Source organism: Pseudorca crassidens, chromosome 4 (assembly GCF_039906515.1).
Source record: "Pseudorca crassidens isolate mPseCra1 chromosome 4, mPseCra1.hap1, whole genome shotgun sequence".
NCBI lineage: Eukaryota > Metazoa > Chordata > Mammalia > Artiodactyla > Delphinidae > Pseudorca > Pseudorca crassidens.
The window spans coordinates 125,640,468-125,662,746 of NC_090299.1; the positions used below are offsets into that span (position 1 = coordinate 125,640,468).

At 37.8% G+C, this 22,279-nt stretch overlaps 1 protein-coding gene across 3 annotated transcripts in view; it reads left to right on the forward strand.

The window, feature by feature from the left end:
• LRBA (LPS responsive beige-like anchor protein) overlaps positions 1–22,279 on the forward strand; it is a 727,005-nt gene that overhangs the window by 675,181 nt on the left and 29,545 nt on the right. For 2 of the 3 annotated variants that reach the window (XM_067736701.1, XM_067736700.1), the window contains exons 49-52: positions 3,740–3,829; positions 8,587–8,779; positions 13,284–13,346; positions 18,338–18,493. In XM_067736701.1, coding sequence (XP_067592802.1) covers positions 3,740–3,829; positions 8,587–8,779; positions 13,284–13,346; positions 18,338–18,493 — 502 coding nt within the window. The remainder of the gene's footprint in view (positions 1–3,739; positions 3,830–8,586; positions 8,780–13,283; positions 13,347–18,337; positions 18,494–22,279) is intronic. The other variant, XM_067736702.1, reaches the window with a different exon arrangement.

Sequence of the window (22,279 nt, forward strand, 5' to 3'; positions counted from 1 at the left end):
CTTCTCAGTGCCTCATATCAAGGAGTAGGCCTTTGTCTTTTAAGTACAGGCAGTTAATTGAAGACATTTGATCAGGGCGATATTATATAAAGGAGAGTTTGAGCTCAATTCTGCAGGATACACACTTAAACACAGTGAGAGGGCAAGGTCAAAAACCATTGACTTGAATTTCTCTTGCATGAATGACACCCAAATCAATACCTCTGATGTTTCATCCCAGAGCGAGTCCCGGGGCTTTCTTTTGAGCACTGGACATCTCAGCCTGGCTCGACAGCTATCACTAGTTCTCCCTCAGAGAAACTCGTATTTCTATTTATTGCTTTACTACTCTAAAATATGCAAGTTCAAAAGAAAAGAATTCGTGTTATCTTTTCTCTTTTCTTCATTGCTCCAAGTCATCGGTCTCTAAGACCTGGTGATTTTGCCTTGGATCATGGTTTGCATATTTATCCCTTTCTTGCAAACAGCACAGCTTCCATAAGGACTGAGGTATACAGTTCCTTATGTTTTAGACTGCTCTCTGAACCTCCAAGGAGATCTCCCTGTCTCTGGGCACTTAGCCCTGCAGTATACTTTGAAATCCTGAGCCCGATTTCAGTTTCTTTCAATAATGTATTCATCATCATCACGGTCATTGTAAACTCCTGAAGCATTTCTTCCTTCTCTATTTTAGCTGTGTTAAATGGGGATCGTGCTGAGCCCCAAACCCAACAATAATACAGCATTTTATTTAGTGCCTTTTATGTGTTTGGTATTATGCTAAGCACTTTATATGTATTATTTAATTTTCCAAACAATTCTATGAGCTAGGCATTATTATTATCTTTATCAATGGGGAAACAGATTAAGCTACTTGTTCAAAGTCATGCAGCAGATAAATGGTGAAGTCAAGATTAGCACTCTGAACCATCTGACTCCATAGGCCCAGTGTGGAAGCAATCTGTTGCCTGCTCCCCTTCTTTTTAATGGGGGGAAATGCATGTGGGCTATTGGGTGGGGACTACCAAAGGCAGCAGCAGTCGAAGGAAAGGGCACTGGCCTTGCTAACTGTTTTTAAAAGAGACGTAAGGTTCACATTCATAAAGCAAGTCATAAATCCATATATCATAAAAGAGCAGTGCTCCCACGTCCTTCTTTGTGACTACCTTAGGCTTCAAGTTGCCCTTTTGTGATTTTTTTTTCCTCAAGACTGTCCTTGATGTTGATCATAAATTGATTTTACCCCATCAAAAGATGTTTTAGGTGCTGATATGAAATGATCCTAATCTCTACTCCTTACTTCCTATTGGCTCCTTTTCTGGTTTCTGAAGTCTGAGACCAGCCTTATCTCCTACTATATAAAACCAACCCTTGCCTAGCCATGCTGCTCTAATTGTGTGTGCACATACTTTGTTCACTGTAATGATGATGATGATGTTGATATTAGAGGTACTTTATTAATTCAGTCATTAGATTGTAAGCTCATGTTTTTTGTGTGCTCAGTCTTACCCCTAGGCCCTGGCCTAGTCCCTGGCAACAGATAAGGAGAAAGAGTAGCTTAATGGTTGAGCATATGAGCTCTAGAATCAAGCTGCTGGGGTGCACATTTTGAGTCTGCCATTTAATTACCATGTGACTTTGGACAAGATACTTAAGTTCTTGGTGCATTATTTTCCTTATCTATAGAATGGATACAGTAAAGTACTCACATCATACAATTTAAAGACTAAATGATATAAGATAGTAAAATCACTTAGAAAAGTTCCTGGCAGTAATAAGTACTAAATAAATATTTGTTATTGGTGTTGTTAGCAGCCCTCAATGAGTTTTTTTTTTATATATAAATTTATTTATTTATTTATTTATCTTGCTACTTTGAGTCTTCGTTGCTGTGTGCGGGCCTTGCCTTCTCTAGTTGCATGGAGTGGGGGCTACTCTTCTTGTGGAGCACAGGCTCCAGGTGTGTGGGCTTCAGTAGTTGTGGCAGGTGGGCTTCAGTAGTTGTGGCGCATGGGCTTAGTTGCTCCGCGGCATGTGGGATCTTTCTAGGCCAGGATCTTTCAAACCCCTGTCCCCAGCATTGACAGGTGGATTCTTAACCACTGCGCCACCAGGGAAGCCCCTCAATGAGTATTTGTTGACTGCATTTTGAGGGACTAATCTGTACTAATAAGCACTTTGCTGTGTTTTTTACATATATATCATTTATTCATTAATGTAACACTATGAGGTTGGTACTATTATCCACATTTTACAGGAAGAAAATTGAAACTTAGGTTGAATGACTTGCCCTAGGTCACACAGCTTATAAGTGCTGTGCAGTCAGGATTTGCACATGGTCTGTGTGACTTCAAAGCCTGTGCTGCTTCCACCGTAACACTCAGCTTTCACAGAGGTGCTTTCCAGTCTTTTCTGCCTAAGCAAGTCATAGTGCATTCCTTGAATTTATTGGACTGACTGCATCAAACTGTTATTCAACCATCCAAGTACATGCCCTGCTTTCTGTATTAGGAATACTTTCTTCAAGGGCAGAAACATTGACACCTAATACTGCTGTATACATAGTTGACGATTATGATTGAATGCATAAATGAATGAATTGCTATCATTGTTTCTTCAAAGGTCATTGTAAAGGACTACTAATGGTATCCTTATCAAATAAAAAAAGGAAATTAATACTGGATAATGATTATATTTCCCTGTTTATGATTTATTAATTGCCTACAGTCCTGTAGAGCATATAATAATTGAATACTCATTTTCTTAAGGATTAAAAAATAGCATGATGAACATATATTATCTTACAAAGAGGTTTTCTTCATCCTTTTAGCCCAGAAGTTAAGAATACTGACTGTGTGGGGTGTTGAGGTCATCTTTATGTATCTTTGCTTCCTTCTATCCCCTCACACATACTATAGCATTTATTCATTCACCCAGTTTAGGGATCTAAGAGTGAAGAAGATAAGTAAGGTCCTCGCTTTCATGGATCTTGTATTTTAGTGGGAGGAGACAGGCATAAACAGGTAAACAAACAAAATCATTACAGACAGTGACCGCATCTGGCATTTAACAGTTTTCCTTGATGAGGTTGGGAAGTGAGCATCTCTGCTGGGTGGACAGGAAGAGCCATGGTCGGAAGCGCACGACAAAGGGCACACATCTTTCGAAAAGGGCGCACACACATGTTTCTTGTGTTTGGTCAGTCCCCGGTTTAACCCTCTCATGCTTGGATACAACATATGGCTTTTACTTTGTTGTTTAGCCACTTAGGTTCAAAGAGACTGTCAACAATAATGCTCTTCAAAAGTAATAGCATCAAGCAATTTTCACAGGTGCTGGGTTTCTTTTTTCTACTTCCCAGGGTGAGATGGGGCCTAGAAGCAAAGCAGCAGTAGGTTTTCTCTATACCTGTAAAAGATTAGCTGTAGTCATCAGGGATGATGCAAGCAAGGGAAAAAATGCAAGAAAGAGATGAAGCCAAAAAGGACAATTTCTGATTGTAATAGCTGGTTTCTGTTTCCTATCACTGAGCAAGATGAGAAAGTTTTGCAGGGTTTTGTAGGAACAGCTTCCACGGTAGTGAAGAATGACCTCACCCTAAATACCCTACCAGGTGCTTAGCCCCACTGTGAAAATACAAGGTTGATTTCCAACATGAAACAAGCCAGAAGTATGGAATGACATTTTCAGGTGACAGTTGTGGTTCTTTTGCCTGTAATTAGCACCTCTTAACCCTCAAACTTGCCCGTGCCTTTTTCAGGCTGTTGAAGCTCAAATCCGAAGTTTTGGGCAGACGCCTTCTCAGCTCCTCATAGAGCCCCATCCTCCCAGAGGTTCTGCCATGCAAGCGGTAAGTGCTGCCTGCACTCTCCTCATTTCTTGCCTCTATTTGAGACCCTGCTTGACATTCATAACCGTTTTTCATTGTGCTTGAGATTCTCCACCACATCTGGGCCTGTTCTTCTTATGCACTGTTTGTGAACTTGCTAACAGCCAGCAAATACTGCCTGTTCTCCTGCAGTCTTCGGGAAGCAGACGTTGCTCCAGTGCTCTAGTATTTCATCAGGTTGTGCTCTGTGTTACAGAATTAAAAGGTCCATAATTGTCTCGTACCCTCACTCTAGGACAGAATCTCCAGACATGGATAACTTTTCTGGTTTGATCCTATGAGTGTCTAGATTCATTTTCCTATTGTGTTTATTCTTTACATCCCAATATGTTTTTCAGTTTGGGAATTTCAGTTTGGGAAGTAATCCTAATATGTAGGAAATGTTATTGAGAGTCAGGGACTTTGGAGGAAAAAATGATGATGACGATGATGATATACTATACATCAAAGCTTAGTGCATAAAACAGTGATTTATATTTCCTGTGATTCTGAGGGACAGATGGGCATTTCTTGTCTTTCACCTTGGCTCCCTCACAGACTGCTGGGGCAGGTGCTGAGATGCCAGACCGCTCTTTCCACGTGGTCTTTCATCATCAAGGAAGTCCGCCCAGGCCACTCCCATGGTGGGAGCCATGTTCCAGGAGAACGCTTTGGCATGACTTCTTGAAGCTTGCTTTTGAACATGCATAACACTGTTTATGCTGCATTCTATTGGTCAAAAGCAAGTCAGTCAGAGGCCAGCCCAGAATCAGGAGTAGGGAAATAGACTAGAGCTGTAAAATATGTGGCTGTTCCTCTTTTATGGTTCCCGAAATTTCAGGGGGAAATACTTTAATGATAAAGAAAATTCAGCATAGGAACAAATACTGAATGGCATAACAAAAATCATATTTTAAAACTACAGGCGATAGGCATTATATTTTTTCTTGAATTGTCCCTCAATAAAACAGGTTGCTCATTACTGTTTTAAATTAAGAGTAGGGGATATAATGTCTGTTTCCATAAATGTAATGAATAATTTTTTTTTAATTTATTCATTTATTTATTTTTGGCTGCGTCGACTCTTTGTTGCTGCGCGCAGGCTTTCTCTAGTTGTGGCGAGTGGGGGCTACTCTTCGTTGCGGCGCATGGGCTTCTCATTGCGGTGGCTTCTCTTGTTGCGGAGCATCAGCTCTAGGCACGTGGGCTTCAGTAGTTGTGGCACATGGGCTCAGTAGTTGTGGCTCATGGGCTTACTTTCTTCGCGGCATGTAGGATCTACCCAGACCAGGGCTCGAACCCATGTCGCCTGCATTGACAGGCAGATTCTTAACCACTGCGCCACCAGGGAAGTCCCTGAATAATTGAAAATGGATTCTGATTCCATGTTGTGGCTTAGAATGGTAGAATTTTTTGTTAGATGCCAAGAGGGCCAGGGATACAGATGTGGTCCTCTCTGCCTCTGACCCTCTTTCTCTTCCTTCCTTTCTCTTTCCATAATTCCTTCTTCTCTGTCTTTTCCCCTTTTGCCCTCTTTGTCATCTTCTTTCTTCTTCCAAGTCTTTTTTCCCCCTTCTTTCTCTATATGAATTGACCATTATTATAAACTACAAGCATTTAAAAAATTGTTTGCATAACCTTTTCCCCTCAGTGTTTTTAAGCAGGTGAAATCATATTTAAAAGAACATAAAGGGTAGCTTTAGTGAAAAGACAACACGAAAAATGAACATTTGGCAAGAACAATGGAAGATAATGCCATGAAAATAGTAAGAATGATTTATGTGTGGGGTTTGGAATTAGTTTTAGTAATAGCTTGTCAATGAGATGCAGGCTGCTGCGGTGCTGGCTAATGGAAGCACCTCCACTGCTCCATTGACTTTCTACCTGGGTCACGGCACAGCCTTGGTCACTGGGACCAAGAGGGAGTTCCTACTGCCAAGCCTCTCTCCATGGCAAAAGGATGACTGGTTCACTGAGGCGGATCAGCTTTACTGTCCCGAGGGGGCAAGGCTGGGAAGGCACATGCTTATTTGAGGATGGGAGATCATGTCTCCCATTATCCTCGTCCTCTGAATCGAATACCTGAACCCCTTTTCAGACCTGTGCAAATTGTGCTTTTCCTCTTATACATATGTGGGTGGGAAGGAAAGGTGTGTTAGAAAGAAACCAGAGTTGTCAGCGAGTGCATACTTAATCTGGGAAAACCGAATGAAATCTGGCTAGTAATTTCCTACTACTACCTCATACTGGGCTCGCAGAGGAACCCAGGATTGGATGAGGGTTTTTTCTCTTCCCCCTATTTGACCAGTTGTCCCTCTCATCCACAGCTGTTACTGTGACTCTAGACTAGCCCACTATGCTGGGCTGGGCTTTTTCTTATTTCTAGTGTTCCTTATTCCATACTCACTAGCCAAGGATGTGATGTTGCTCCCAAGAGTTTCCTGCTACTTGCCTGCATGGGGAGCCCTAGTCAGGATGAAATGCACAGGAACAGCCAGAGAAACAGCTTGTTGGAAGGATGCAGGTTCTGGATATGGTGTCTGCGGCTTTCTATGGAAAAGGGCTTGTCCTTGCCATGTGGCTAAGAGATGGCCACTAGAGGCACTATGTAAACAAGACATTCTTCCTATACGTTAGAGATTTTCCTGTGTTTTTTTAAGGGCATAAACATTGGAATTATTCAATTTGAGCCTAATTGTATTTACAACATGAGCTGTTAAGCTCAGAAATATGTATCAACTTCCTTTCAGTGAGACTTCATGATGTATGTTTTAGTCTGACTTTCTCGGAGTTTATAAATTGACTTCAGTAAATATTATTTTTTTAAAAAACCTACGCAGTTGAAAAGTAAGGCTTGGTGTTTTGAAATGACATTTGTTTCCTTTTCCCAGAACTTCGTCAAAGCTAGCTTATAGGATATTTTGTGGTTGGCTGATTGTTTCTCATTTTTACCCAATTTCACAGAATTCCTTAAAACTGTGTGAGAGGTTCTTTGTATAGCAAAGGTTACTTATTGATATCAGAGGTTTTAAAAATCAAAGACCCAAATGTTATTAATTGTTTTTTACTACCATTCAGATGAGTTCCCCCATCAACCATCACTGCAGCGCACACACACACACACACGAATGTAGCAGAAATTAAAGCCACCTCGTGCTGCGTTAAGTGCATGCGCCATAATATACACCAGGTGTAGTAATTAGCAGGCACACGAAGGCTGCCTATTTGTCTGGTTTTGCTGCTGTTGCTGTATCCCCCTGTGTTTTCACACCATCAGATAGTTGGATTTAATTGAGGCCACATCAGATGAGGCATTACTGACACCTTTAATTGAATGAGCATCCAGGGAGGATTAACTCATAATATTGATTGGCTTTTAGCCACTTGCTTAGAAGGGTGTCTGGGTAGCTTATTAGTTGCCTTTATTTACACCTTTATGCAAAGAGTGCAAATAGGAATTCTTAGTGCAATATGTTTTTCTAAGTACTCTTAATAACTTTTTTTAAAAAGCACTGATAATAAAAATGCAAATGTATTTAATTTTTTATTAGCAGTTCTGAATAAATACGTGTTATATATATGTGCCTACACATTTACATATACCTGGTGTTTTGAAATATGGCAAGAGGAAAGCAGCCAGAAGCACTTCATCAAAGTGTTTCAATTCTGAATGATACTAATCAGCTATTAGAAAATAGACATGGTAGAGCAGATTTGCTGAAAATGCACAGTGCAATTACTGTATGATAGCATACTACCACGAAGTATAAATAAAGCCAGTAAATCAGAGTGGTGTTACGTATGGCTCGGAGTATGACATATGGTTTGTAGGAATGTTCTAAATCTTAGTAGTCTTCCAGATTTATTTTGTTGCTAGTTATTAGAACAGACAATGTTTTGTTTAACATTTTCAGTTACTTTTTGCTTTCCAAAGGAGAAATCAAAAGTCTTGAGCTTTAGTTTCTTTACCAAGAGGGAGGGGCGCATCTAGCTATTTCTCTTTATCCTTAGCTGCAGCAGAAAGCAGTGGCATTTGCATTATAATAGGGCAGTGTTTATGACTTGGTACACTATATAAATATATTGTTTTTACAAGTACATTTAATTATGCATTGCTTTGAAACACCTTTATAATTAAGTTTGTGTATTACATTCATAAATTATTTCTCTACTGTAATAATACATGCATGCTGTACAGCTATTATTTTTAAATATATTTGTTAATTAACTATCTCATTATTTAGTTGTCAAAATCTTCATGCTAACTCAGCACAACTTTTGATGATCTTTGGAAATTACCATGGCTTGCTTTTGTGCCTTATTGCCTATTCTCATTCCTTTTTTTTTCTCTCTCTTTTGTATCAATACTTGACACATAATAGCAATTGGAATGGTTTAACACAATCCCCAATACTTTGCCTATTTAGAATTGAAATCAAATCATTCTTTTAGTTCTTCATGGGAATTGGGTGGGGAAGGGAGTTAATAAAATTTATGGATTTTTAAAGTGTTTCTGTTAATGTAGTTTACTTCAATCACCTAGAAATTCAACTAATGACATGCATGAAAACCAAACAAATACTAATTGCTGTTTCTATAAGCCTTTCTGCTTCACTGTGCTCTCACTTGCAACTTGTGTTAACATGGTCTTCCCTGTTCTTTTCCTGCACCCTTTCTTTCTTGTCTTTCCTTGTCTTTTCCTTCTTGTATATTTGGATCTTGTCTTGCCCACTCAACAGTATCTCCTCCTGCAGAGTCCATTGATGTTCACAGACCAAGCTCAGCAGGATGTTATCATGGTTCTAAAGTTCCCCTCCAACTCCCCTGTCACTCACGTGGCAGCCAACACCCAGCCTGGGTTGGCAACTCCCGCTGTGATCACAGTCACTGCTAACAGGCTATTTGCCGTGAACAAGTGGCACAACCTTCCGGGTAAGTAAAGAAATATCCTTATAAGGCATAGTATAACTGCTGAACACTGTATCAAGATATTTTAATATCCACCTAAATATATTATATCTCAACATTTAAGCTTATTAGTTTTCAAGCATTAGTCTGAACCAAAATTAAACATACTTTGAAAGGTTTAAAGAAGTTCCCTCTGAGGCATATAATACAAAAGTTAAAACATAAACTCTTAAAAACAAAACAAAACAAAACATAAACTCTTCTTTGGCATCTGGTGGTTCTTCTTTATTCCTTGGAGATAAATATTATTTCTCATATAATGATATTCTATATTGTGTCCATAAATAGTATGTATTTATTTATCAGATGTTCCTCTTTTTTCCACTTATTCATTTGCTCAATAAACACGTTTGATTGTCTACTATGTGCCTTTTTGTACATGGCATGGAAGTATTTGTTGTGGATGATAGAAAAAAGAACACTTAAATTACCCAGCTAAAATATTACAAACCCATAAGTACATTCTGTTCTTTCATTAAGTGCTGAATAATTAGGGTAACTAATGGCAAGATACTGAAATAACCATCAGAATCACAAACAGTCAAAATTTGAAGAGACATGAGAGTTCGTCCAGTCTAGGCCCACATTTTACCAGTAAAGATACTGAGCCCCAGGGAGCTTGCCTTGTTCAGTATCACATATGGCAAGTCAGTGGCAGAGCCAGGTTTGAACCCAAGTTTTCTGACTCAAATTTTATGATCACCCCTCTGTGATTTATTGTCTCTCATTAGAACAGGAATGTTGGGATCTGGATTTAGCACTGTTCCTTTTGGCCACTAGTTAGAAATTCTTCTTTTACAGAAGGAAAATCTTTTAAAGTCCTGGAGATTATAGGCTTTTCTTCCCAAGCCGTTGTTTTAGGTAGGAAATTTTAAAAGATAGATTTTAATAGTCTGTTAACTTGTTATTAAATCTGTAAAATGTGCATAAAGCACTGCCCATTATAATGCCTGAAATGGTTGCACAAATATAAATTCTTGAACAAGGGCCTCATGCCAAATTAAATGCAAGAGATTTTAGAATGGAACAGGATTGAATTGACGTTCAGACAAAAAGTAGGTGCACTAACTATGTTCAGCAATGTAATAAGGTATGCATCATGACGAATCTGTGGTTGGTATCAGAATTTCTTAAATATAGCCGTTTTCCTGGCCATTAGAAATGAAATGAATGGCGATATTTGATTAGAGAATAGATTTCATAACAGTAGAGAAGGTAGAAATCAAGGCAGGTATAGTATCTCTATTATTAGGCCCTTTTAGTCCCTTTTCTTCAAACGAACATATCTTACAGAGGTAAATGTGTATGCAAATGACATACTTATATTTTGGGACCAAAGATTATAATTTGATTAACAATTGTGATTTCTTTTTTGTTTGTTTCTTTCTCTAAATACGACTCGTTAGAAGAAGAACATGCTGACGGTGTGTTCTGCAGTGCACACCAGAGGATCTACCTCTGCTGTGTGCAGTTACCCTTAGAGCTTGGCAAAAGCACCAGTGTGTGTGGCCTAAGGGCCCCTGCAAACCATGCTTATCCTGGGTGGTTAGATGTGGTGGCTCTGAGAACCTCTTCAGTCTAAACAGAGTGACAGTACATGTGAGGAGGGACAAAACTTTTCAACTGCTAGAAAGCCCTGAGCACTCTCCACCCCTGTCTTTAGTCTTAGGCTAGCAATGAGCTAGCTCAGCAGGAACTGAACTGGCTCAACCAGAGGGCTGCTAGGTCTCCAGCTGATACTTAGTCGTTAGGCTCTCTCCCTCAGCACCGATGACTGAGCCCCTGACACACCCCTTTGGAGCAAGCCCATTTCCCTGGGCTCCCCTTAGTATCAGTACTTGATTGTCAGCTGTTCTCTTCCCTACTCCACACTTTTCTATAGATCTGTAAAGTGATTTGGGGGCCGCATCCCTCTGCTGGAGTACCACATATGGTACATCCACCTGCTCTGAGCCCAAGCTCACTTTTCTGTAAGGTAAGAGCTTGGGAGACTGCATACGTTTTGCCAGTTCTTTGCCTAGAATTCTCCCTAGTGGGCTTTCTTTGGGTCTGTACCTTGTGTCACTGGTGGTTTTTGTCCCCATCCTCTGGCTTTATAGTACGACACAGCAACTCTTCACCAGATAAATTACAAAGAATGATAACATATGGAAATACACAGGTGATTCTCTTTCTACAATGTGATCTCCAATTCTCAACACACCTACACCTAAAAATATTAAGCATCCATTTTGTTAAATCTGTGCCTCATTTCAGGTATGTTTATTTACATAAATCTGATCTTTCATCCTATGTTGTGCTGCCTTCACCTGTCAGTATGCCTTGATTTAAAACAAATGTCAAAACTTCCTAACAGCTTTTTTTTCAATGAATATCAAATTCATGTTGCAGTTTTTTTTAGTTTAGATTCTGTTTCTTTTCTGAGGTTCTGTGATTTCCATAGCTTGTTCATTAGACAGCTAGCTCCTGTCAATGCAGTGTCTGAGTCCTGATTTAGGGGAAGAATCATCTTTATCCTTCCATCTCACTCAAAGGACCTTGCAGAGCCTCTGAAACAATACAATAAAGGCACCTAGTGTCTATAGAGCATTTTGTAGGTTCTGAATACTGTTTTAATCACTTCACACATATTAACTCACTGAATCCCCTCAACAACCTTAGGATGTAGGTTCTGTATTTAGGTTGAAATTGCCATTTCTGTAGGTCAGAAAGCCAGGTATTGGTGATTTCATGTGGTTCAACCTAACCCATCTAACCTGTTTTACAGAGCAGGAATCTGAAACACCGAGACAACATAATTTTCCCAAGGTCACACAGGCAGTTAGTGGCAGAACTGGGATTTGAGGCATGACCAAAGATAGTTAACCTCCTAAATCTCTTTCACTGACAGTCTGGTTTTAATGTTTCTATGATCCCAGATTCTCAAAGTCGTAGTGAAAACTTCTCAAGGTATTGGTGTTGATTGGCACTGGTATTGCTGGAAGTAAATGGCCCTGTTGGGTAAATCAGGGGCTGTGGTACATTTTCCCCGATGATTCCCTGTATGTGCCCTGTGATTTCCTTACTGGCAGAGCTAGTAATCAGCAAAGACAATACCTTCAGTAAAAGAGGGAGTCATATGCCTTCCTTTTTTCATCTACTTTAATGTCTTATATATACTCAACTCTAATTTTCAGTGCTAATATTGTACTTAGGTTATTTTATCAGTATTAATGATCTTCCAAAAGATCATTGAAAAATCCTTGAAAAGTTGGCATTTACTAACAGGGGAAGTGCTAACATCAGAAATTTAGAATTAATCTAATGAACACATTGGAATGTATCCCATTTTTATTTTCAGCCCCTCAAGGACAGTCAGAAAGACTTCTTAAAATCTGATGATAGTAATATCATCTTAATCTTAGTATCTGATGATATTAAGCAGAGCTCTAATACCAACCAAGCAGTAGTTTAAATGCTTATGAGTCTATAAAAGGCAGATGCGGACCAGATTGAATGGCTGAGTTATTGGAGGAAAATCATTTGGAAAAGGACCGAGAATTTAACTCTCAGATTTACAAAGCTGAAAAAGATCATCTATTCTAAGCCCTTCATTCTGGGGCTTCTGATTTGCCTAAGGTTGCACAGCTGGCCAGTGGTCACTCCTGCTTCTCACAGCACTTCCTCTCCACGTCAGGTCCTTCTGCCTTTCACAGAGAAACAGCCTACAGAATCTCTTTTCAATCACAAAATATAAGTACATCTGAACCTTTAGAACTATTTTGAGAATTAAACAAACTGTTCTTAGTATGGATTGATTTTTGTTACTCATTTGCTTCTCAGAGTATTTTTAAATTGAAACTATGGAAATATTAAATATTAATAGAAGGTTTTTTAAAACTGCAATCAGATCTTTAGGGAAACATTTCAGCCAAATGCATTTAACTAAAACATTTATCTGCGGATAGCTTTCTTTATTTTTATTCAAACTTTCAATTGATTGATTTTACGTGATGGATGAAACATTAAATGCTCCTTGACTTAGAGCTTTCCCTTTCTCCATCATAAATTGACGTTTTTGTGGCTCCTTTGTGCTGCAGCATTCAAAACTGCCTTTTTAAGAAGTAACAAAAAAATAGTATTTGCTACAGTCAGCAGATGGTTGTCACATTTTGTTTTCAGTGCGCCTTACCACTTAATTTTGTTTTGTTGCAGAATCAGAGGTTGCCAGTGAAGCATCTGCTATAGCTTATGGCCTAGGACTGGAGCCACTGCTGATGGCACATGTTCAGAACAGTACTAATCTAAAATAAATGTTTAATAAGCTAGCCATAGAAGCACCTGGAATTTTTTTTCTTTAAATTTTACAAAACTGTATGAAAAATTTGGAGGTTAGAAACAATTCTACGTGAGATTCGACTTACACATTTTAATGTAGTTTAGTATATGAAAAATAATGCTTTTTTTTTTTATCGTTTGTGAATTCCAGCTCATCAAGGTGCTGTACAAGACCAGCCATGCCAGCTGCCAGTGGAAATCGATCCTCTCATAGGTCTGTCACTTCCTTCTCTCTTTGCGATTCATTAAGCTCTGTATGGTGGCCCTGAAGTGTAGATTACAGTTGTTTTTCACTTGCTGGTTGCTGGGAATGGAATTTTCCTGATAAACCATTTGCATGCAAATTGGAATGCAATGAGCTGTGGCTATGCTGGTATTTCATCAACTCCCCCTCGTTGGTTTGCCTAATTTGAACAGGCCTAGGACGCGTGTCACTGAAAATTAATATGGATGCTGTAATAATGTGTGATTGAGAATGCGCATGAAGTTCTGTCAGGATAATATTGGATCTTTTCATCACTCAGACTTGTTGATGAGCAGGAGCGAGGCTCGTTATGATGAATTGGTGTACCAGTAATGTGATGGAGCTTCTTTGCTCGGGAAATTTTCATAATAACAGTGGGGTTCTTAGCAACACTGTGTTGAGAAAAATAAAACTGTAGTGCCAGGGTTTCATCATTAAAGGAGATCAGTCCTTTCTTCCTGGACGCTCCGTTCAATCTGAGGGGATTAATGTGCAATTGCAGAGCAGTTTCAAAGTTGAAATATATGGCCCAGCCAATGGCAGTGTTAAGGTATTTGTATTCATTTTCCTAGGGTCCTACAGCCCAATAAATTGCCATTGGAGGTTAAATTTGTTCAGGGTGAAAAAAATAAAAGAAAAAAGGAGGAGCCCAAAAAGAGCCATTGGGATGAAATGACTGTCTGCAGCAGATGACTTAGAATATATAATTGCTGTTGTGCTTTTTGAGTAGGTTAGTTGAAATCTCCACTTTAGCATTTTTCAGCCTATAGTGGGGATTTCAAATGTGGCCCCACTAAGAGTGTTAAGTCTTGATATTGAAGATTTTAGTCAATAACTTTTAGAATAAAAAACTTAATTACCTAGCTGCAGGGGTGTGCTACTAGCATGGATGTTTGGCCTGCAATTTTGTCAAATTGCCCTGGCACAAGTAAATTTGTTAGTATTTTAAAGTTTTTAGATAAAGCATATGAATAAGCTCATTGATTATTTTAAAATTCAAGGTGTTCCCTTTGTGTATGTCACCTTTTTTTGTCTTCAACACCATTGTTTCAGTGGAGAGCTAAATGACCACCATTTGCAGATTAATTATCAAGATGAACTAAAGTAACCTTAAGCTCAAAACTAAGTCATCATTTCCCCAAATATAAGCAGAAATCTAAGAAGTAACTATCTGTATGAAGGCTAATTACTACCCTGCTTCCTAAATCTTATTTTGCTTTGAGTAGATATGATTTGCCGTATATTTTTTAAAAACTTAAATCCTCACTTGGGTAAAGTTTTAAGAGTCAGGAAAATAATAAAACCCATTTGCTATGCTACTTAAAGCCTGATTTCTGAAGTATAGAATCATTGTCTTAAACCTTGACAATGAATATCATATAGCATAAAGTCTAAATTAATTCAGAAATTGTGACCTTTTAGACAAGGCATGGTGAACTTTTTTGGTAAAGGGCCAGATAGTCAATATTTTAGGCTTTGTGGGCCATAAGGTCTCAGACACAACTACTTAAATCTGCTGTCGTAGCACAAAAGCAGCCACAGACAATATATAAACAACTGAGCATTGCTGTGCTCCAATAAAATTTTATATACAAAACCAGGCACAAGCCAGATTCAGCCTGCAGGCCATAGTTTTCTTCCCTACTCTAGATCATTGGTCCTCAGACTGTTTGCTCCTGTATCCCTAAAATAATTGTTTAAAACCACGTACCTTCTCACACATTTTTAAGTTGACATCTGAAAGTTTAAATGTGACATCATCACAAGTTTAAGTAGTTACAGTGGTTATTGTTTTTGGCATAGTGTATAAAATTTTAAATACATCCAGTAGAATCTAAATATCAAAGTCACTGGAGAGTCAGCATTTTCTGTTTTAAAAAGTGCATGAAAAAGCTTTTAACATTTGAAAATTTTACGTATTCCTTTCTCATCTTGAATTTATATTTTCATTGTACTTTCCTTGCACAATTTTATTTTAACTTTAGAAAATTGATTACCCTACTATACTGTTTTCAGCAATAAAAATATGTATGTAAATGTAAACATTGAAATTTCCTGTGACCATAAGGCTCAGCTCAAAAAGTTAATCTGCATTGAGTTAGTACAAATATTATTAATACACACTTATTACAATTTAAAATTTTAATAAATATTATTGAACATAAAACACATATTTATTGGAAATAGGAGATACAGCTTTAATGAAGTGAATAGGGCTTTTCTGTTCATGTATTCATGGATAAACATTATTTGTTGCTGAATGAGACAGAATTTGTCAACAGTTCTGATCTTTTGGGTTTTTTTTAATAGATGGAAAGTTTGAGGAATGTTACTCACATAAGAAAATAGATGGGAAAGGAAAGAGTCTTATTTTAACAATGTCATTCAAATCGTTGAACTCTTTCTGAGTTATGTGACAAAATTCACAGAGTGATGTATTATTAAGGATTACTTTTACGGTCTATCATTAAATAACCATTTTAACAATCTATCACTGAAACTTATTTTTAGTGATCTATCAATTGACAGCATGATTAGATCCTCCTTCCCTTTTATAGAAAGCAATGAATTGGAAACCACCTGCCCTGCAGAATGATTTGATACCTAGGCGTTCACCTTCCAGCATCACATCAGTATTTTGAATTGGCCCCTTTTTACTATGGTGCTTTACCCCAGGGTAAAAAAAGAGGTTTTTTTAACCCTGGGGTAAAGCACCATAGTAAAATTCTATCTAGTGGCACAAGAGCATGCAAAAAGGGAGGTAAGAAAGGAAAACTCACAGGAGAGTTCTCAGGCGAATCTGTTTTAGGCAAGAGAACATATGAAAGTTGAGGAACTAAAAATTGATTCCCTTAAAACCATCTGTGCCTGTGTGTTCCTTGGGAAATCTTATACCCCAAGGGATATGCATGTCCCAGTTTGAAGACTGCTTATCTAGACAAATATACCTAATTTTCATCAAATAAAAATACTTTCCGTATGGAATCTTAGGAAGTTTACTAGAGAAAATAGAGATAAAGGAAAGGCAGTTGGGAGATTATATCGATTGGATAGATGGATGGATGGATGGGGGGTTGCAATGTTAAATTATAAGTAAGCACTTATTTGGAAAATAGATCATCTGAATGCTGAAGGGGCATCAGCCTTTACCCATGGGTACTTTGTGGTCATTCAATTCAAAATTATGCACATGCCCAGATCTGTCAAATTAGGTCCTCCCAGGAAATCATGCCAAAAAGACGAGTGAAAGTTTGTATCATAGGAGCGAAAGTCATATAAACATTGGCAAAAATAAACATAGTGATAATTTTCATGTGGAATGAAGAACTGTAGTAACCAGTATAGAAAATACTACATATCTTGTCTTTAATTGCTAGGTTTCTTGGAATTAAAAAACTAAATGGTATCACACAGCTTCACTGCAGTGAGATGCTAATGTCTCTCCACGATACACTATGATACATAAAAGCTTTTTTCATCTGCCAGCAAGTTCCCTTTGTGTGGAAGGAGGTAGGGAGTGATTCTCGGCTAGAATCGGCCCTTTTTACTACCGCTATCACTTACTAGCCCATTAATCTCCCCAAAGTATATGAAGCCTATTATCAAATAGTATCTAATAATCCTACATGGTTAAGTTGTATAGTGAGACACTAGCAGAATTTTGCAGTATTTCACGTGTATATGAATATGTTTGCTGTGTTGCATATGCCATGAGGGCGACGGATATTTTATTCCTCTGTATTCCAGCACAGGACTGGAGAGTATTTTGAACACTTTTTTCTTCCATATTACTTTCTGAGCCTTCTGTTGAATTGGCCATACTAACTTAGTTACTACATACAATGAATATAACATAGATATATTTCTTTTTTCAATTTTTATCAACAGTGCATCTATGGTATTTTTTCCCCAAAAAAACTGCGAACTATGGTACAAAGAACATAATAATCAGAGGCAGAAATTTATTTTGTTTGTTCTCATGTCTGGTATGATCAAGTTTCTTTAGCAGTGTAAGAACCATAATTTGTATGGAAAGTTGGTGAAGAAATAACTCTTAGATCACTAGCAACAAAGCTTTCTATCTGTTTGGCTTCATAATGCCAAAAAAGGCATCTCAGTGAGAATTCCTTTGCTGATAATGACACACTTGATAGTGTATTTCTGGAGGATTATTACTCTTCACATGTGCATGATGTTGCTCTGTGTCTGACCTTGTGCCTCGTGACAAAGCCCATCTCAGGTGCCCTGTAGCGCTCTGAAAACACACTGCCAGACTGGCTTGTTTTATTGCTTACAGGAGTAAGAAAGTGGCAGTGTGCTATGCTTTGACTTCTTCAATTACAAGTATCTTTAATAAATAGTCATTTTACCCTTTCCTTACATGCAAGTGCAGCTGTAAACAGGGGATATGGGAGTTCACATGTAGTCAAATTAAAGACCTGTTAAAGCCAAAGTAGTACAAGATGCTACAATATTTCAAATATATGACATTTATATTCTAGTATCTCTTCCTTGTGACAGAAAGTTAAAGGTAATAGATTGTCACAACATGAATCCATTCTCATGACAGTAGATGTAATGAGATTGTCAGAAATACAAACCTAACTGTGATGCGATCTGGAGATTCTAATCTAGTTTGGTCCTGCCCAAGAGCTAGATAGAATGTTCTGAGAATTGTATACTATGTATTTTAAAATTGTAGTGTATTATTGTTTCTTTCCTCTAGGCAGAATTTTTTACTGAGCTGTTGAATTTGGCTACCCCTGTTCTTCCGGCAATCAGATTGTGTTTTCCTACTTGGTTTTTCAAATATTACTATATTGAATATTAAAGATCAGATATTCTTATCCTGGAATGTATTGTCTCTCCTCCCTCAGCCCCAACCCCCAGTATGACAAACTATGGGATGTCTTTGTGCATGTGAGTTTAGGAGGCTTTTTTTTCTTCCTCTGTTCTCATAGCCAGCAATACAGGAATGCACAGGAGGCAAATCACTGACCTTTTAGACCAAAGTATTCAAGTGCATTCCCAGTGCTTTGTCATCACTTCGGACAACCGCTACGTTCTCCTCTGTGGCTTCTGGGATAAGAGTTTTCGAGTCTACTCTGCAGACACAGGTAACTTCATCATTTCTTCATCAGTGAACTAAAGTTTATGACAAGTGATGTTCAGAGGCTTGAGAATGCTTTCTCATCTTCTTCCCTCTAAAAATTACAGAATTCTAAAATTTGTGAAATAAAGACAGTTTTCTCCTTTCAAGTAATAATCTACTCTGTAGTCCATTATTAAGTTAACTTCAGAATGCTTTTAAGAGGCAGTTTTTGGTAGGCTTGTCTCCCAACCTTCATACTTGCAGAATGAACGATTCATTTCGAAAGCATATCCTGGTATGTAAATACTATATGCACGTGTATATGCATAATCTTACGGCAAGTGCACATACTTATAGGTGTATTTCCCCACTTTGGTGTTATATAAAGGTCATTTTTTCCCTACTGGAAATTCTCAGTAAGTGTATTTCTTGGGAGCAGATATCTTGCCTCCACACAATTCTGCACAGAATCTTGCTGAAAACTACACCATCATGAAGGAAAGTAGCTGACTACTGATTTTGTGTGTGACAGGAGGTCTTGTTAAAAATATAAAAGTTTAAGTATAGGACTTCCCTGGTGGCGCAGTGGTTGAGAGTCCGCCTGCCGATGCAGGGCACGCGGGTTCGTGCCCCGGTCCGGGAAGATGCCATATGCCGCGGAGCCGCTGGGCCCGTGAGCCATGGCCGCTGAGACTGCGCGTCCGGAGCCTGTGCTCCGCAACGGGAGAGGCCACAACAGTGAGAGGCCCGCGTACCGAAAAAAAAAAAAAATTAATTCTTGATTATCCAAGGAGTTTGTCCTAGGTATATTTTGATGATAGCATTGTAACAGTAGCAATGAGAGAGTAGGGGAAAATAGTTAAATATGTACTGTGCATAGAATAAACCCTAGAAGTTGTTTTCAGGCATGTCCTGTTTAATTTTTGTTTTATGGAATTGATGATCTAATTTTCTCATAATTTCCATCTTTATTCTGTAGAATAGAGAAAGAAAGAAAACATTATCATTCAGGTCTTTCTGATTACTTGGGTTTTTACTAGATGTTTAGGTCTGTGAGGTTGATTACTATTGAATCTAAAACTCCTCTGGAACTCTTTAAAAATGCAATAGGGATTGATAAGCTTTCCTAAAATATATTTATTATTATAATGAATTTTCTCTGATTTAATTATCAGATTTAAATTTTAACCTTTTCTTTCACTATTATGGTAATGACAACCTTGGCATTATTTGACCTCAAACTGTGGTCCCTTCTCACACAAACTTTCAGATTAAAATTGTTACATCCTCTCACAAGTTTTCCTTAAACATTCTTTTAGATTGCATATTGTTTTTTATACATTAAAAATTATTTTTTAACTCACATACAGTAAAATTGAAATTTTTGGTTATAGTTCTGTTCGTCTGGGCATTGTATACAGTTATGCAGCTGCCACCACCACCACAGTTAAGATGCAGAGCAGCTGAGTTCCCCCAGAACCCCCTGTGCTGCCCCTTTGTGGTCAGCCCCTTCCCTTAGCTCACCCCCCTCAGAACCGCTGATGTAGCCTTCATCCCTATAATTTTGCCTTTACCAGAATGTCAGAAAATGGGATCATATATATATCAGCCTTTGGTTTTGACATTTGAGGCTTTTTGAATTTGTTGACATTTCATACCATTTTAAAAAGACGTTGAATATTAATATTTGTAAAGTAAAGCTAACCTCCCTTTTATATAATACTAATAATTAAAATAATTCTTATAGTCACACAGTTCCCTAGAATTTACAGAATTCCTTCTTTCTCATACATGATATTGTGTCAGCCTGACAATAATCCTATGAGATACAACAGGTGTCCTTCGCTCCATTTTTCAGGTGATGAAACCGAGGTTTAGAAAGGGTAAGTAACTTGTTGATATCTGCATAGATAATGGTGCTAGAACTGGGCATTGGAGCCAACTCCTCGGACTTCATGGCATCTTTGTAACTATACCATGTTATCTCATATAAGTGTTACCTGTTTAAAAAGTAGGTTCCTAGAGCGTGTGCCATGTTACTTTACTTAATAAACTAGATGACGTTCCTTCCCCTTTCCAAAAGCCTTCTACTTTATTACTTTTTAAAACATGCATATGCGTGTGTATGTATAAAACATTTTCTAAGAAGTAGCCTCATTTTAAGCTTCATTTCAGTGGGACTGACTTACCACGTACACTAAAAATATTTATACTTGCCAGGAAAGTTGTGAAAAAAATCTCAAATGATAGTTCTAATATCTTTCTTAGTATCTTGTATACAAACTCTGATGCTAGTTTTATTTTAAATTATTTAAATTTTAAACGTGTCTGTGTTTTTATGGTAATAGGAATATTAAATATTTTCTCCTAAGTTTGGCAGAGACACAGGGAAAAATTGTATGATCAATAATATATAATGGCATAGCTATCACAAGTGTTGAATTCAATTATATTTTGGCACATAAGCCAAAAAAAAAAAGTCCTTCTCTTATTAGATTTGGCGGGGCAGGGAAGCGGGGGTAGAGAGAAACACGGTTGTAACAGGAAATTCTTTAAACATAAATCATGTTTTCGGGACACAACCAGAACAGCAGAGGCAACAATAAAACCTTCACTCGGCAGTGGGAATTATTTTCAGGCCACATTTTAGATTCAATGGTGCAGAGTCCTGAGCTTGAATTTTTTTTATTTGTAGCACAGCTGTCAAATAAAACATTAACTAGAAAATTTGTTCTGTCAAAAAGAAGATATTCTAGTGCTTGTGGTAATATTTGATATTAGTGTGTGGAGAGGTGGACTGGTATTAAAGGAAAAACAAAAAATAAAGGTTGAGGAACACTTATGAGATTATCAGAAAATAATTTACCAAAAAGAGCAGCAGGTATTTATATGCTGTGATTTATTTAGGAGGAGTGAACCTCAACCTCATAGCAATAACAAATATTGCTAAGGAAGGCTGCCAGAAGAGGAAAAAGCAAACTGAAAAAAATAATGTTTTCCAAAGTTGAGCCCAAAGGATAAATTGTAGAGAATGAAGTTAATTTGTATTAAAATATGAAACTCTTTAGATGTAAATACTTAAATGTCACTCCCTCATCTCGATCTTCCAATCAAATAGCTGCTCCTTTGCAAGCCTCCTGGCGTACGTGGAGCATTTGGGTTTCCTGTATGCCGTGACCTCAAGTACCTAATTGTAGTTGCTTTACTTATCCTCACTTCTACAACCCACTGAATTGATGGGTATCACATCTTAAATGGGCCTACTCTAAATAACCCATTTAAATCACTCCTGTAGTTGACATGCTCTCAGCATTTAGTATGGGCTGAGGCAGAAGTCACCGTACATACAGAAGTCAAAAACATAATCACATTACGGGGTGTTCAGTTTTTTCAGTAGTTAAAACTCACTGATTTAACCTTCAGTTTTCGAACGAGAGTGCATTCAGCTCCCTAACTTTTGTCTCATCCTTAGTAAGGCCTGCCTCTCATCTAACCCCACCCAATTTACCCCTAAACCTCTCTACTTTGTCCTTCATATAAATTGTAAATGATGCAAAAATTATTAGATTTTTAATATTTAATTTGCTTTCTTCTTTTCCATTTTTTTATTCTAGAAAGTCTTGACTTCTTCTTACCATATCCTTTATTGATAAAAGCTAATTTTTAAAATGAATGTTTTGGTGTTAATTAAAAAGGTTGAAGAAATTCAGAAGTGAACATTTTTAACATTTAGCAGTTAAAATATCTGCTTTGACTAAAGTCTTTATCCATAGGAGAAAAAAAATGTCCTTTATTAATTTTGCAGTTTGAG